The 14,258-nt window shown below is 35.7% G+C and overlaps 1 protein-coding gene across 3 annotated transcripts; it reads right to left on the bottom strand.

Moving 5' to 3' along the window:
• Positions 1 to 353: 353 nt before the first annotated feature.
• On the bottom strand, positions 354 to 11,820 carry LOC127965588 (myc box-dependent-interacting protein 1). 3 transcript variants are annotated; one of them, XM_052566439.1, is made up of 20 exons: positions 11,570 to 11,820; positions 10,039 to 10,119; positions 9,842 to 9,896; positions 9,645 to 9,739; positions 7,828 to 7,923; positions 7,639 to 7,746; positions 7,423 to 7,515; positions 6,861 to 6,946; positions 6,190 to 6,265; positions 5,909 to 5,964; positions 5,653 to 5,697; positions 5,152 to 5,224; positions 4,316 to 4,438; positions 3,392 to 3,469; positions 2,992 to 3,009; positions 2,327 to 2,524; positions 1,945 to 1,998; positions 1,038 to 1,100; positions 831 to 932; positions 354 to 750 (listed from the first exon to the last, which is right to left on the bottom strand). In XM_052566439.1, the coding sequence occupies exons 1-20, from the start codon at positions 11,654 to 11,656 to the stop codon at positions 649 to 651; spliced, it is 1,689 nt and encodes a 562-aa protein (XP_052422399.1). In that variant the 5' UTR covers positions 11,657 to 11,820; the 3' UTR covers positions 354 to 648. The 3 variants fall into 3 exon arrangements, with proteins under 3 accessions (XP_052422399.1, XP_052422400.1, XP_052422401.1); XM_052566440.1 differs by lacking the exon at positions 5,653 to 5,697; XM_052566441.1 differs by lacking the exon at positions 2,327 to 2,524.
• Between the last annotated feature and the right edge of the window lie 2,438 nt (positions 11,821 to 14,258).

The raw sequence follows: 14,258 nt of genomic DNA on the forward strand, positions 1-14,258 counted from the left end.
CTCAGTTATTTAGTGTTTGATGTCCAGTTTTTCCTCTGTAACCATTTACAAAGATGGCAAGTGTACGACGCCTAGTGTTTTTTGTGTGCTTTTTAAAATCTGTTTAGATTTGAAAAGCTGTATAGTGCATTCCAGTCTCAAGAGGAATATTAATCACCTTTTAAAAATAAATACTGTTTACTTCAACCTTTGACATTACTATATATAGCATGCAGCTAGTACTCAGTATTACACTATAGAGACTGTTTTCTCACCAGTTTGTTTGCTCATCTGGGATTTTGACTTTAAAACATTTCCACACAAAATGGGACATGGTTAAGAATGTCTAGTCTAAAAACATTTGCAGCAAAGACTTACTTTGGGTATTTTACTCCATCTATTAAACAAGGCGAAACTAGTTAACAGAATACAACTTATTTTATCAATGGTTGTTCCAATCTTCTTATATTTGCACCGTGACAAATATGATACATGGTGACAACAACGCAAAGACTAACCTGTCAACAACTTCCACAAACATAACCAGCAGATTGCCTGTGACTGTGCATTTGTTAGTGTAGTACAGTGTTTTTTTTGTCTGCATTTTGAGGGGAAACAATAAGGAGTTATACAGAAGGATTAACAACAGGTCAAGTGGATCACAGCCCCTCACATCCTCTGGGTGAAGTTTTCAGGAAAGACTCCTTTTTTCCCTTGATCTTTGTGCTGAATCCAGTCGGACTCTTTGACTCCCACTAACCACCCTTCATCCTGTAAGCACAGAAACACTGTTAAGTGATGCTAAAACCAAGATCTTTTGGGTATGAACTGATCAAAACGACTCTACTAACCTGCTCATCCTGGTTTTCATAGCTTACAACCAGCACCACATCTCCGGCCTTCAACTCCAACTCATCAGAGTCATTGGCATTGTAGTCGTGCATTGCTTTCACCTATATTCACACAAATACATGTCTCACTTCTTCTGCTAATGAAGAACAATGTTAGTTAATTAAAAGAACAATGTTAGCTAAACTGAAACATAATTTCGCACTCACTTTGAACAGGAAGGATTCTGGCATCTCTACACTCTCTGTGCTCTCTGTGGTCGCCTGTGCAGTCTGGGTTAAACAATAAATGTAAATAAATAACAGATAAGCATTATACTTTTTAAAGTATTATATTAATAATTAGCATCAAAACATGAAAGGTGCGCCGCTTGGTGTTTGACAAGCTAATGCTACACTTTGGTAGGTGTTTAGGACTGCTCTGGGGGTCTGCAGCTGCTCATTCAGTCCACCAGAGGGAGTCCTAACTCACTTATTAGCCTTCAATTTTTTATTTATTTATTTTTTTAATACAAGGCTCACCAAGGCTACATTAGATAAAAAAAAGGAAAAAAACAACAACAACATAAATATATATATATATATATATATATATATATATATATATATATATATATATATATATACATATATAATAAAAACAGTAATAATATGAAATTTAGCAATTTAAATAAGTGTTTTTTATATTAATATATTTTAATAAACGTCTTTTTTTATGTGATGACAGATAAATTTCAGCTCCAGTTTTCATTGGCACATGATCCTTCAGAAATCAGCCTGATTTGCAACTCATTATTATCAGTGTTCAAAACAATTGTGCTGTATAATGTTTATGTGGAAAGCGTGAACATTTTTGTGGTAAACAACATTTTTTTTTTTTTATCGAAATCTTTTGTAACATTATTAATGTCCTAACTGTCACTTTTGATGAGTTTAATGCATACTTCCTGAACAAAAATAAATACATTTTTGAATAGTAGTGTATGTTGATAAAGGGTTTGAGTCGCCTATGGACTTCCTCTTTGTTCTTTATGCTGTTGCCTTGGGTTGGATGATCAGATTTTACACTTTTGGATCGTATGCTATGCCTTATATTATTTACTTACTCATCACTTACTTCATTTATGGTTTCAGCTACTGCCTCTTCTGTAACAGCTACCTTTTCTGTGACCTGCAAAAAGAAAAGACCGGGAGATAGAGAAGGAGAGGGCCAATACAGATTGAAGAATAAGAGGTAGAAATACCAAGAGAGAGCAAAGAATTGAAAAAGAGAACAAAAAGATGCGTATTACACAGCTATCCTCATAACATAGCAAGCCCAGCTGTAGCTGTTACTACTACAACTACTCAGCTACTATTACTACTATTAGCTCTGCTACCAGCATTCTCCCTTTTGCCATGCTGAGCAACTGTTCGCCTCCATCCACAGGTTCCTACAGGAGCGCGACCTCAATATAGCACAGCTCAGCTCCTGTCAGCTTGCGCTATGAATTTTGTACCTGAGCCCCATCATCGTCCCACCCCTGGGCCTGCTGGGTAGAATCATTGTCATTCCCCTGCACAGGCTGAGAGCCATCAGGTTGGCTACCATCATCATCCCAGGTAGCCTGGGTACCATCATCGCCCCAGCCAGAGTGCCCAGGCTGGGTACCATCATCGTCCCATGTCTGAGGGACCTCAGCTTCCTTCTCTGTTTGCTACAGAGGCAGGGAGGAGGGTGGGTTTGGCGGTGAGGGGAATGGTGGGAAAGGGTACATGTGGGAGCAGGGAAAAGCATGAGCAGGGATCATTCAGAGAGGAGAAAGAATGAGGAGCCAGAGAGAGTGTAAAACACAGATGAGCATTTCTGCAGCTGAACACACAATACTGGAGGTCATATAGCCTCTATGGAAGGATGTGGGACATGCAACATTAATATTAGACAGACAGTTACTAAAGCAGGACAGAAAGACATTTACAATCTTTATGCTGGAAAGCTTTGCAGTGAAAGGAAATTAAATGGAATAGCTTTTGTTGCAACTGACAGACTTCCCAAACCATTACATATACTGAATATTATTAGCTAAATTCTTCAAAATAGTGAAGGATCCTGTTTGAATTAAAAGGAAAGGTTATGTATGCTGCTATACACTACAACTATGAGCGAACATAAAAGCACACTCACCTCCCAAGTCTCCCAAGGCTGTGTAAAAGCATAAAAGCAAAGTAAAATGAATGACTAGACAAAGTAGATTTGTCAATTTGATGTTCCATTGCATGCACACTTTGAATATGTTATAATGCATGATTTAAACATACTGTAAGTGTTGTAGTCCTCGAGTTTGGACGAGACCAGACTCAGAATCCAGTTCTCTAGACTTCATATTCTCAGGAGCATTAAGACTCGGCATAGACTCATACTTGAATGAGCTGGTCTTTACTAGATATAGAAAATATGGCCTTGGGCTCAGAACTGGTCTGGTTTTGCCTGAACCTGAGTACTGCAACACTGCTATGGGCTAAATTGAATGAAAGTTAAATAAAAAAAAAAAAAAAAGTTTTTAGTTCCTCTAAATCTGACAGACCTGTGCGGCTGGTGTGGTGGCAGCCTGAAGTGAGTCCAGATCCATATCCAGAAGATTAGCAGTGGCTGGAGCATCATACTGACAAAAAGAAAGAAAATTCCTGTGAAATTTTGCAGGAAAAAAAACTCAATTGTCACTTTCAGACGAGAAGGTTTCTGTTGGTTAATAAGCAGGAAAAATTGTTTTACTGAATTAAACCTGTTGCAAAATTTTAGTGGACAAATCTTTTTGAAATTTCAGACTACGTAGATTCCTATTGAAGTGACTGCAATTCATCCATGACAATTTGCAGAACAATGGTAAATGTGACCATATTGCAAGGGTAACAGATTTCTAAATATATATATATATATATATATATATAAAAGAGCATAATGTCTAACTATCAAACAAAAGATTTGAATCCTGAGTTTGAAAAGGAGCCAAAAAGTAGGATTTAAATTTGAATTTAAGAAAGTATTTAAGTATTTAAGATTTACATTCCAAGAAATGTTTATTCTATGTGAAGTGTTATGTTTATTTTTCAGTATTAATTACTACCTGTGTTAATTATTACAACATTTCTATTCCATATATAGAAAAGTATTTAATTTTAATATTAAAATATTAACTACCAATTTAACAATTTACCCAAGTGGAGCCAAACACCAAACAGACTTAAAAGATGGAAACTTTTAAAAGAACACCTGAGAAGTGACCTGCTGTTGCCATGTTCTTCATACCAACAATATTTATTGCATTTTAATTCAGTAAACCCCTTCATTCCAACTCAGATTCAATATCCTACTATTCAAATTCCAGCTGGAGTTTCCAACTGCGAGGAAGTCAGTTTTCAAACTGCGTATTTAAGCAAGTCCTGGTGTCTTTACTAGTAACATAATTAGCCCAAAGACGAGAATTACAAGAGAAGAAAGTACTGCAGACCTGTGTTGGCGAAGTGACACTTATGTTTGGGGCTGCTGCCTCACCAAACAGATTGATAATGTTCTCCTGCTTCATATCCTTTGATGGAGTAACTTTAGGAGGTGGAGGAACCATAGGCTTTAGCTAGAAACACAAAAATGAAATAGGTTTCATATTTTATTTAGAAATCACTTTAATACTGGCAAATCACAGCAATTATTAATTTTGGGGTACTGATTCCAAAAATAGTGCTGTTTTGCTTAAGCACATAATTTTACATTATTTTATGTGTCCTGATACAATTCCTTTGCTTAATGTAAGCTAAATTCATTGAATACCTTGTTTTAATTGTCATTTACTTATGAATGCTTTTGATATTTTGATATTGTCACCCAGGTCCACAAAACCAGTCTTAAGTGTCAATTTTTCAAAATTGAGATCTATACATAATCTGAAAGTGGAACAAATAAGTTTTCCATTGATGTATGGTTTGTAAGGATATGACAATATCTAAATCTAAAATAAAATTAAGTTTTTATATATTTACTGTAGGAAATTTACAAAATTTCTTCATGAAACATGATCTTTACTTAATATCCAAATTATTTTTAGCATAAAAGAAAAATCTGTAATTTTGACCCATGCAATGTTTTTTTGGCTATTGATAAAAATATAGCCCAGCGGCTTAAGACTGGTTTTGTGGTCCAGGGTCACATTTATTTTGATATTTTAAGAGCATTAAAGCCGATACATAAATATATGCTGATAATCACCAAATTTCAAAAAAAATTTTCAAGATGCAGGGCTGTGTTATTTTACATGCAAGTACAATGCATTGGTGTTTTCTAAATGCATACCTTGGACGGTGATTTGGGTATGGCTGCCGGTCCTCCTGGACTCAGTGTGTGATTGGCATCTTGTGTTTTGTCACTGCAGCATAAAGTAAAAATAATGAAATACAGTATCATGGCTATAAAGTGCCCCTGTGTGTCATGCTTTGAATAGGCTCAATGCAAGCACCAATGCTTCACAGTGCAAGTCCTAGTCTTAGATGGCCAGTGTGACCGACAGCTTATCTGGGAGACTTCCAAGCCAGAACTGAAATTCTGTAACTACACTTAGGATAGTACCAAAATTAACAGGTATTCATGCAGACGCAGATACTTCCTGTGCAAAATCAATCTGTTCATGCAGTGAACTCTTAGGACTGCAGACAGACTGCACAAGACAAACCCCTGTCTAAGTGGGCAGCACTTGAGGGCACACAAACAGCTTTGGTACGGAACACACGCACACACACACACACACACACACACACACACACACTCAATCACACAGCACTGTAGGGCTACCGTTACCTCTTCTGGGCTGTTGATGTCCTCACCCCTTGGCTACCTGTTTTTCTGTGAGAGTGGTGTTTTTGGTTTGTTCATTTATTTAATTGTATAAACTTAATTGTATAAATACTAATTATTGCCATATGCACAATTTACACACCATTTTGAGGCAAAATAGCTACAAAGGAGCCAGCATGGTTAAAATATACAATGAAGACAATGCAGTGCTTATAAATGTAAACATTAAGTATGTATGCTGCATATACATTTGACTAACCTGGACATATCTTGATTTTCTAATTCCTCCAGCGTATCATTCAGATTTTGATTAATCTGTAAGGAAAAACATATATATATATACATGGAAAATCAACATCTTTTGAAACGTAGAAGTTTTCAGTCATATTTTACAGTCAATATTATATTAATAATATTTATATTAATCAATTAATACACACACACACACACAAACTACTCATTCACTAGATTATTAACACTTATATACAAAACATAATAACAATGTTCTGTCAGTGGATGGTGTTGAGCTGGAGCCCTTACTTTTCCCATTTCTCTGTGAAACTTCTCCTCCAGACCAGCCACGCTCTGGAATGTATTCACATAAAAGCCAACACGACTGGAAGAGAACAAACACAGTCTTAGCCCTCCACAAGATGACAACAGACCTTAGTCTAAGACGCTACACCCATGTACCATTTATGACCCATCTGGTGCATATTGCAAACAAAAATAGCAAGAGTGAATCAGATTGTCAGATAATTTCCGTGATTCAGGGTGTACAGGTACTGGATTTGACAAAGTGGCAAATACAGAGGCTCATGACACTGAATCTGTGAAATATGTTCTCTTGAATTTTGCTTGAGGTACTTGCTTTTAGCAGTTAAACTGCATACTTCTCATTTAGACATTTTCCACTGTCTTTGATGTTATCTGTAAAACAGAGACTGCTGTGCAATAATTTGATTGTATTGCTGCATTGTTAAAAAAAACAGTCTATTATTATTGTAGATTTTACATTTATCCACCCATATATTTCTCATAAAGTAAATGAACAGTTGCACGTTGTTTTAGATGATGAACATGGTTCTTCCTGTCTAAGTAGCTGATTTTTAGCCAGAATTAGCTGGAATGTGGACCATAAATGCCTCGGTCAAAAGTCTGTGAGACTAAACACAAATAAAATCTATGAGAGACAATAAATAAATCCAGACCTGTTCCACAGAGATGGCAGTTCCTCCTGCAAATCTATATTAATCTCCTCAAACACTTTCTGTGCCCTCTCCAGCTCTTCCTCTGCCTATAAACATAAAAAATGACATTATTGCACGACATGGAGTTCATTCAACTTATTCACCCACAGCTAATCAAACATGATGAACAGCTTCACCTGCCATATTTGATTTGTCATTAATTTGGCCCAAAAATGCCTGGAATAACCATGTAATAACAAAATACTTATTTGTTCTGGATGATATTGACCAAGCAAAATGTTTAAAATGATGGCTAGTATCTCAGAATAGCTCAGAAAGTAGTCAAATGTAAGGAATTTATTGTTGAGAGCAGCCATTGACTTCCATAGTACTTGTTTTCATTCTATGGAAGTCAATGGCTGCCGTCAACTGTTTGGTTACCAAAATTTTTCAAAATGTTCCCTTTTATGCTCAACAGAAGAAAGAAAATCATACAGGTTGATAACAGCTTGAGGGTGAGTAAATGACAGAATTTTTGAATTTATTTTCAGGTGAACTATCCCTTTAAGTTATAGTGTTTCACCTGACTCCTGGAGAGGCTCGTTTGAGCCACGTTATGGGCCGACAGGATCCCCTGAGCCCAGACTGGGGCGGCCCTCTCCAGCAGGGAAGCTGGCTACATAGAGAAGAGGAAAAAAAGTGGCTTACTTCATATGCACCGACTATAGAAACATTAAAACAACAACATGACTACAAGAAACTAAATGGCAAAAGTCTTGTAAAAAACAAAGGGCTGTACCTTGGTGATCTTGATCCCCTCCTTTTTCTTGCCTTTGTTTACAGCAGCAAAGTTGTGTCGTGCGCTGTCAAAGTCCACCAGCTTCCTGTCACGCTTTGCAATACGAGCCTGAAAAGAAGTATACAGATATTAAACAGAAAATCACAGCCTGATATGTTAAACTACAGCATCGTTTTGGGATCTTAGTACTTTGATGTCAGGAAACTGGCCCAGGTAAGTGTCCATGGATATAAGTGCATGGTCCACAAGTTTCTGATGGAAATCTGTCCAAAGGAGGTCTGAATCCTGTTACACACACACACACACAACAATAGATACAAAAGATCAGGATGGTGGAAGACTATCTTAAATACATGAAGTACACAACCACACATGACACGTGCTGTACCTATCGGGACAACTACAGAGCAGCTGGATCCTCATTGTTGTAAAACTATTTAGCTAATTCTAGTGTCACTACTTGCGTGGATGAATAATAATTTTTTGCAGTTACTGCTGAAAAGCTAAACAGCATTTACATGTTTAGAAACTAGCTATTATAAAATCAACAACTAATTAATAATCAAAACCCCTTGAATTACCTCCCATCTGTTTCCTCACTCCTAACATTCCTTTCAAAGAAAGCAGAAATCAAGTAAAAATGGTGGACATGTAAAATGCATACACATACACTACTGTTCAAAAGTCTGAGGTCATGGGATAAAAAAAAGAAAGAAAAAGGAAAAGGATATTAATACTTTTATTCAGCAAGGACACATTAAATTGGTTAAAAGAGAGAGTAAAAAAGATATTAAAAGAAAATGTATCTCTATTTCCACAAAAATATTACGTAGCAAAACTATTTTTAACGTTGATAACAAGAAATGTTTCTTAAGCAGCAAATCATCAATGAATTCTGAACATGTGACACTGAAGACTGGAGTAATGGCTGCTAAAATTCAACTTTGCCTTTACAGAAATAAATTATATTTCAATATATATTTAAATACAAAATAATTCTTTTTTTAACTGTAATAATATTTCACAATACTATTGTTTTCTGAATTCTGAAGGGGTCATATGACGTAGCAAAAAAATAACATTATTTGGTGTAACGAAATGTGTTTATGCGGTTTAATGTAAAAAAAAAAAAACATTATTTTCCACATACGGTACATTATTGTTACTTCCCTATGCCCCACCTTTCTGAAATGTATAAATATTTACAAAGCTCATCAGTCTAAAAAGAAAGGTGTGCTCAGATTGGCCAGCTACCCAGAGCTTTGTGATTGGCCGAATGCCTCAGGTGTGTGACGGAAATGTTACGCCCTTTAAGATGTGATGCTGTGTTCCAGTCAGAACACTGGTGGGACAAGACAAAAACAATAAAACCTTCTGGGTGTAAAATAAAAACATTTAGGTGGTGTTATGCAAATCTTCCCACACAGTGATGTATAGATGGGGGGGGGGGGTGTTTAAACAAGGCGTTTTATGAGGGCGTGGATGAGTCTTAACTTTTAAAAAGAATATCTCTTTGGGTTTGAGACTTTAGTCTTTGCAACTTTAGGGATCTTATCTATTCACGAACGGCTTGTAAAAAAAAGGAAAAATTGAAATCGCATCATATGACCCCTTTAATCAATTAAATGCAGTCTTGGCAAGCATACTCTTTCAAAACATAAAAAAAACTTAGAACAGTAGTGTAATATGTAATAAAAACATGGTGAAATGACAGATAGTCATGAATTAAAAACAAGAAAATGGAAAGAAGAAAAGCTTTAGAGCATACCTTTTGCCACATCTGCCCTTAATTATGTGTTAAATGAATTTTATAACATTCTAAATTATTTGGTTTACTCTTTACATAAAGAAACAGCAATTTTCTGTCCTGTTTTGAAATTATTCCTTTTTAAAATACAAAGCTGAGACATTTTAAACTGTATTAATAGGACAAGAGGGGGCTCAAATTACACCGTTTGAGTCTAAAACACATTTTACTGACATTGACTTGAGTATAAAACAATAACCTCCAAAAGTGAGTCCACTTCCTTTCTGCCATACCAGTCAGTCTCATACATGTCATCCAGGCACTCGTACAGATGTTTAGAAGACTCATGCATGGCTGGGGGAAACCATGAGAAAGAAAGAAATCAGCAATGCTAAGAACATAACATCCTTGAGTCGTTGCATTTAGGTGTGTAAATTTGTCAATCGATAATCTCACTTTTCACAGCAGTCAAATAGGCCCGCAGGTCTTTCTGCAGTTTGGATCCCTCAACCTATGTAAGCCCAAGACACAAAATTGAAACAGAAAGTCACAGACCAAGAAGAAAAAACTAGAATAGATTCCCAGTGCTTGCAGTTGAACATGAAAAAAATAAATAAATAAAAAATAGGAGTTCGAAAAAGAAAAACACTCACCAGCTGTTTGTTGAAGTTGATCACACCCTCTTCAAATGCCAGATCTTTAGTCTCGTCTGCCTTGCCAAGCTTTTGGAGAACCTGAGAGAAGATGATTGCATTATTGACCACATTGCTCATGTTTTTAAAAAGCATTTATTGTGGTTTGTTACATTTCCAGTTTTGCTAGTTATGTACTTCATGTTATTGAAATATTAAATGAACAATAAGTTCAAGTGTTTTCAATTTGCAATGACAACCCAGAACTTCTATGTGGTGGGAGATTCTTTACACTGATGAGAAATACATACTGTAGGTTAAGACTGGATATCTAGAGCCTATTATCCTGTAAATGTGTGTCTACAACATAAAGGACTACTGCTCTTTAGAAAACGACAGTAGCAGATTCAATTCAAGCTACTGTAGCTGCACAGATGACCATAAAAAAGATCTAAATGGAATTTTATTTATTAAATACTGTACAAATCATTTATAAATTGTCAAAGTCATATATATTGCTAAAAGACCATGACTAGCATATGTATTTGTTTCTGCAACATTTAAAGGAAATCTTTCATTTCCGTAGCCTTATTCAGTGACAGCTGGTGTGAAGAACCCAAACACCATTCTAAAGGAAATAATCAATAGTCTGACCACAATTTACTTCTGGGCTTGAGCAAGGAGGTTAAAACAAAAGTTGTTTGTGTATTTTACATAAGGTTGTGAAATATCAGGCTGCAGCATTCAAAAGCGGACGAATCAAAAGGATGAGGGGGATGCAGCTGCTCATTTGCTGTGGTGAAGGGAAGTCTGACTCATTTCCGCGAATCGGTTCTTTAGAACGATCCGTTCAAAGAACCGGATAAAACGTCATTGAGTGAGTGTGATCAAGTGGATGCGAAAAAAACAACTACTGTTTATGTATATCACAGAGTCAAATATGTATATCAAAAAATCTATATCAAATCGCACATACCACATGCATGCATGAAAGTGAGGGTTCTCGGTTTAATGAACGAGTGAGCCGACGAATCGTGATCAGATTCGTGAACGAATCGTTCGGACTTGTTTTGTGAACCAATTCGTTAAAAGGATCCGGACATCCCCGCCGCGCTCATCTATTTCGAAGTGCACGGCCAGGGTAATGCGAAGGTTTATAGGCAAAATGGGTTAATTGAAGCTTAAAGCACATTGAGAACTGATCGTCCTGGTTTCAACGCGAACGCACAAATCTAGTCTAACAGGCTCGTTTCCATATAACAGCCCCATTTCATTTAAATAAACAGCGAGTTTGCGCTTTCGAAATTGCATTATCCATAAAATTATCAAAACATTTGCAAATATAGATGAGGCAAATGCACGTATTTTAGTATCTGATAATCAGTAGCTACATGGATGAGACTCGACTCTGACGCGTTCCTTTGACACATCACGCTAGAGGACGATACTGACGTCCTTAGATGTTTAATTGTGATGTCAGGCAAATAACACTGAGATCCGTGTTGAAAGAGATGATGTATTTGATATATATCTGATGGTTAAAACGTCTTACCTTTTCCTGAGCCCTGGTAATTTTTTTCTGTACATTGCTTGCTATTTTTCCTGCGGATACCCCTTTCCCCATCGGTAATTCAGCCATTTTTATCTGGATTGTGTTATTTGCTAATAACAAGTCAAAATAGCATTTGTCACAATATCTAATTTAACAGACTGATTTTTCCCTCAATGCAGGTGCATTCAATTCTAGGCCTTATAATAACACTCGCCCCGGGAGCAGAATGAACCCGCACAAGCGCACACGATACTGATGGCCATTGACCAATGACAATAGCGCAGTCTTAAAGGGACAGTAAACTATTTTTTCATGTCACATAGACCTAACTCATTATTTTAGACCTGTTGTCGATTTTTCAGTGGTTTAACAGTGGGATGTCATGTGTAATAGAAATATTTATAATTTAGGAGTTGTTTCTACTGAAGGACGTATTGACCAGATGAATTACTAAAAATGGATTCAAAGCTACTACTTTAAGAAATGTCATAAACAATCACAAAAACTGGACTACTGATTTGCTTCAGTAGTCTATTTAAATCAGTAACATTTGCTTTAAATACATTAAAAAGGAAGAAAAAAGAAAAATAAATGTTTGTGGGTTGTGCTTGGTTCAGCCTCATTTGCGGGTTGGCTTGAACAGAACTGCATAAACTCCAGAGTTTCTCCGCAAAATCTCCATCACATTTCAGCAGATGGTTCTGATTTATTTGTGGTACACAGCCAGCCTCTTAGTGGTTCGTGGATCAAACATTTATTGGAGCACCAGAATTAGGCAGCCCAGAGCATTTGATAATTTGTGGTGAGACCTCAAAGCATGCCTCTAAGGAAGCTATCATTTCAAAACCAGTAGCCATCGGTTGCATGCACAACAATGAAAAATGATAGACTGATATATGTGTGTGTTTGATCCTTCAGCATATATCAACATCCACCATAATAACACAAGTGGTAAAGAGAAAGCAACATGCTGAATGAAGTAGCCTATATTTTATGACGTAAGTTCAGTTCACATGTTATTTTCTAAAGCATAACACTGCCACCTTTGAACATTTTCTGGTAGTGTATAGAACTAAGCTTCAAAGACTGTCTAACATCCCTTAATTGAATCATTCATGTGTTTTTTCTTCCCCAATCATTAATGCATTTATTCATGTTTTCCTTTTGTTAATGGCAATTCTTCTCTTTAGAAAACTTTTACAGTATAAACTATATCAATATATGTGCCTTAATCTAAATATAGTGCGTTTGTGCAAAATGAAGCATGTCATAATGGCATTATATAATTTAAGAAATGTATTCTAACATGCATTGTCTCATTTAACCAATCCCTGTAGCAGTTTTAAAGTATCACCAGCAGAGGGGACACTTTGCACGTGCAAGTTGATTTGTGCATATGAGTATGATGTTCATGAGCCTATAACGACGTGTAAAGTGATATTTCCACACTAAACAATTTCGCCCAAATTTCGTAACGTGTAGCATAATAAAAAGCAAGCCCAGCTTTAACAAGGAGACGATTTATACTGTATAAATATATACATATGTCTATTATTTAACATAAATACAATATAATACTGTGGTAACGTGCTAATATATCCAAAAGAGCATAAAAGAAAATCTATTTTCCCATGTAAGCTAAATTGTTTTTATCATTATTATTGCAGCTTCAAAGGATTTTATCTCTGCATCTTATATTGCATTGTATTGATGCAGCTGTCACGCAGGAGGGCGCTAGTGCTTTATATCTTACCCTGTTGAAATAACCAAGTTCAACCTGTTTAAGACAGGTGTTAAAAATCCTGAACGATGTGCAATCGCACCAGTCACGGCCTTCCCCTGCACAGATGAGCAGAAACAGTATGTTTTGTTATTATACAAAGGTTTCCTCACATGTCATTAATGTCCATTGGTCTTCTAGTCTAATAACCTGCTTTAACTTCGATGTTCTTGAAGCTTCTTTTCTATTAATAGAATCGTATCGTGTTTCAGCACTAGACAGCGCCAGGAATTAGTCAAAACTTTCCTGTGATACAAATAATCAATCTTATATTCTTCTTATAATAAAACACATTTTGTCTATATTTGTTTGTTTTGTATTATAATTGATTGATTATATGATAGTGATAATATATAGGTCGCACTCGAATGAAAAATAAAACTTAATTATATTTAGAAGCCCCAACGAATAAAAAAATAAATATGCAATTTGATGTAGTTATTTTACATGGCCAAAAAGATGTATGATATTTTGCTTGTAATGTAAATCAAAGAGATCTTTAAAACTGTATAACAGACTACTTAACACACAATGCACATAAACAGCGTATCAATACGTATCACAACCACTGTATTTTAATGTTTTTTTTATTTTTATTGAAGGGTCAAAGCATGTAATGCCACATTTGAGAAATGAACAAATAAACATCCCTCAAGGCCTGTACATTTATATTTTATACTTATAATACCTTATACTTATAAATAAATAAATACAAAATACAATTCTTAAACATTAATATGCCTTTATTTGCAAAGAAAAATAAATTAACGATCAGACGACAGAGGGCATGATTGCGTACAACAGCAAATTTACTGCAAAGTTTTGATCATGCTGATAATGTACACATATTTACATTTATATTAATAAGTATATATATACTTTTTTTTTTAGAAATTTACATATAAATTA

The sequence above is a fragment of the Carassius gibelio genome, chromosome B9, assembly GCF_023724105.1.
Source record: "Carassius gibelio isolate Cgi1373 ecotype wild population from Czech Republic chromosome B9, carGib1.2-hapl.c, whole genome shotgun sequence".
NCBI lineage: Eukaryota > Metazoa > Chordata > Actinopteri > Cypriniformes > Cyprinidae > Carassius > Carassius gibelio.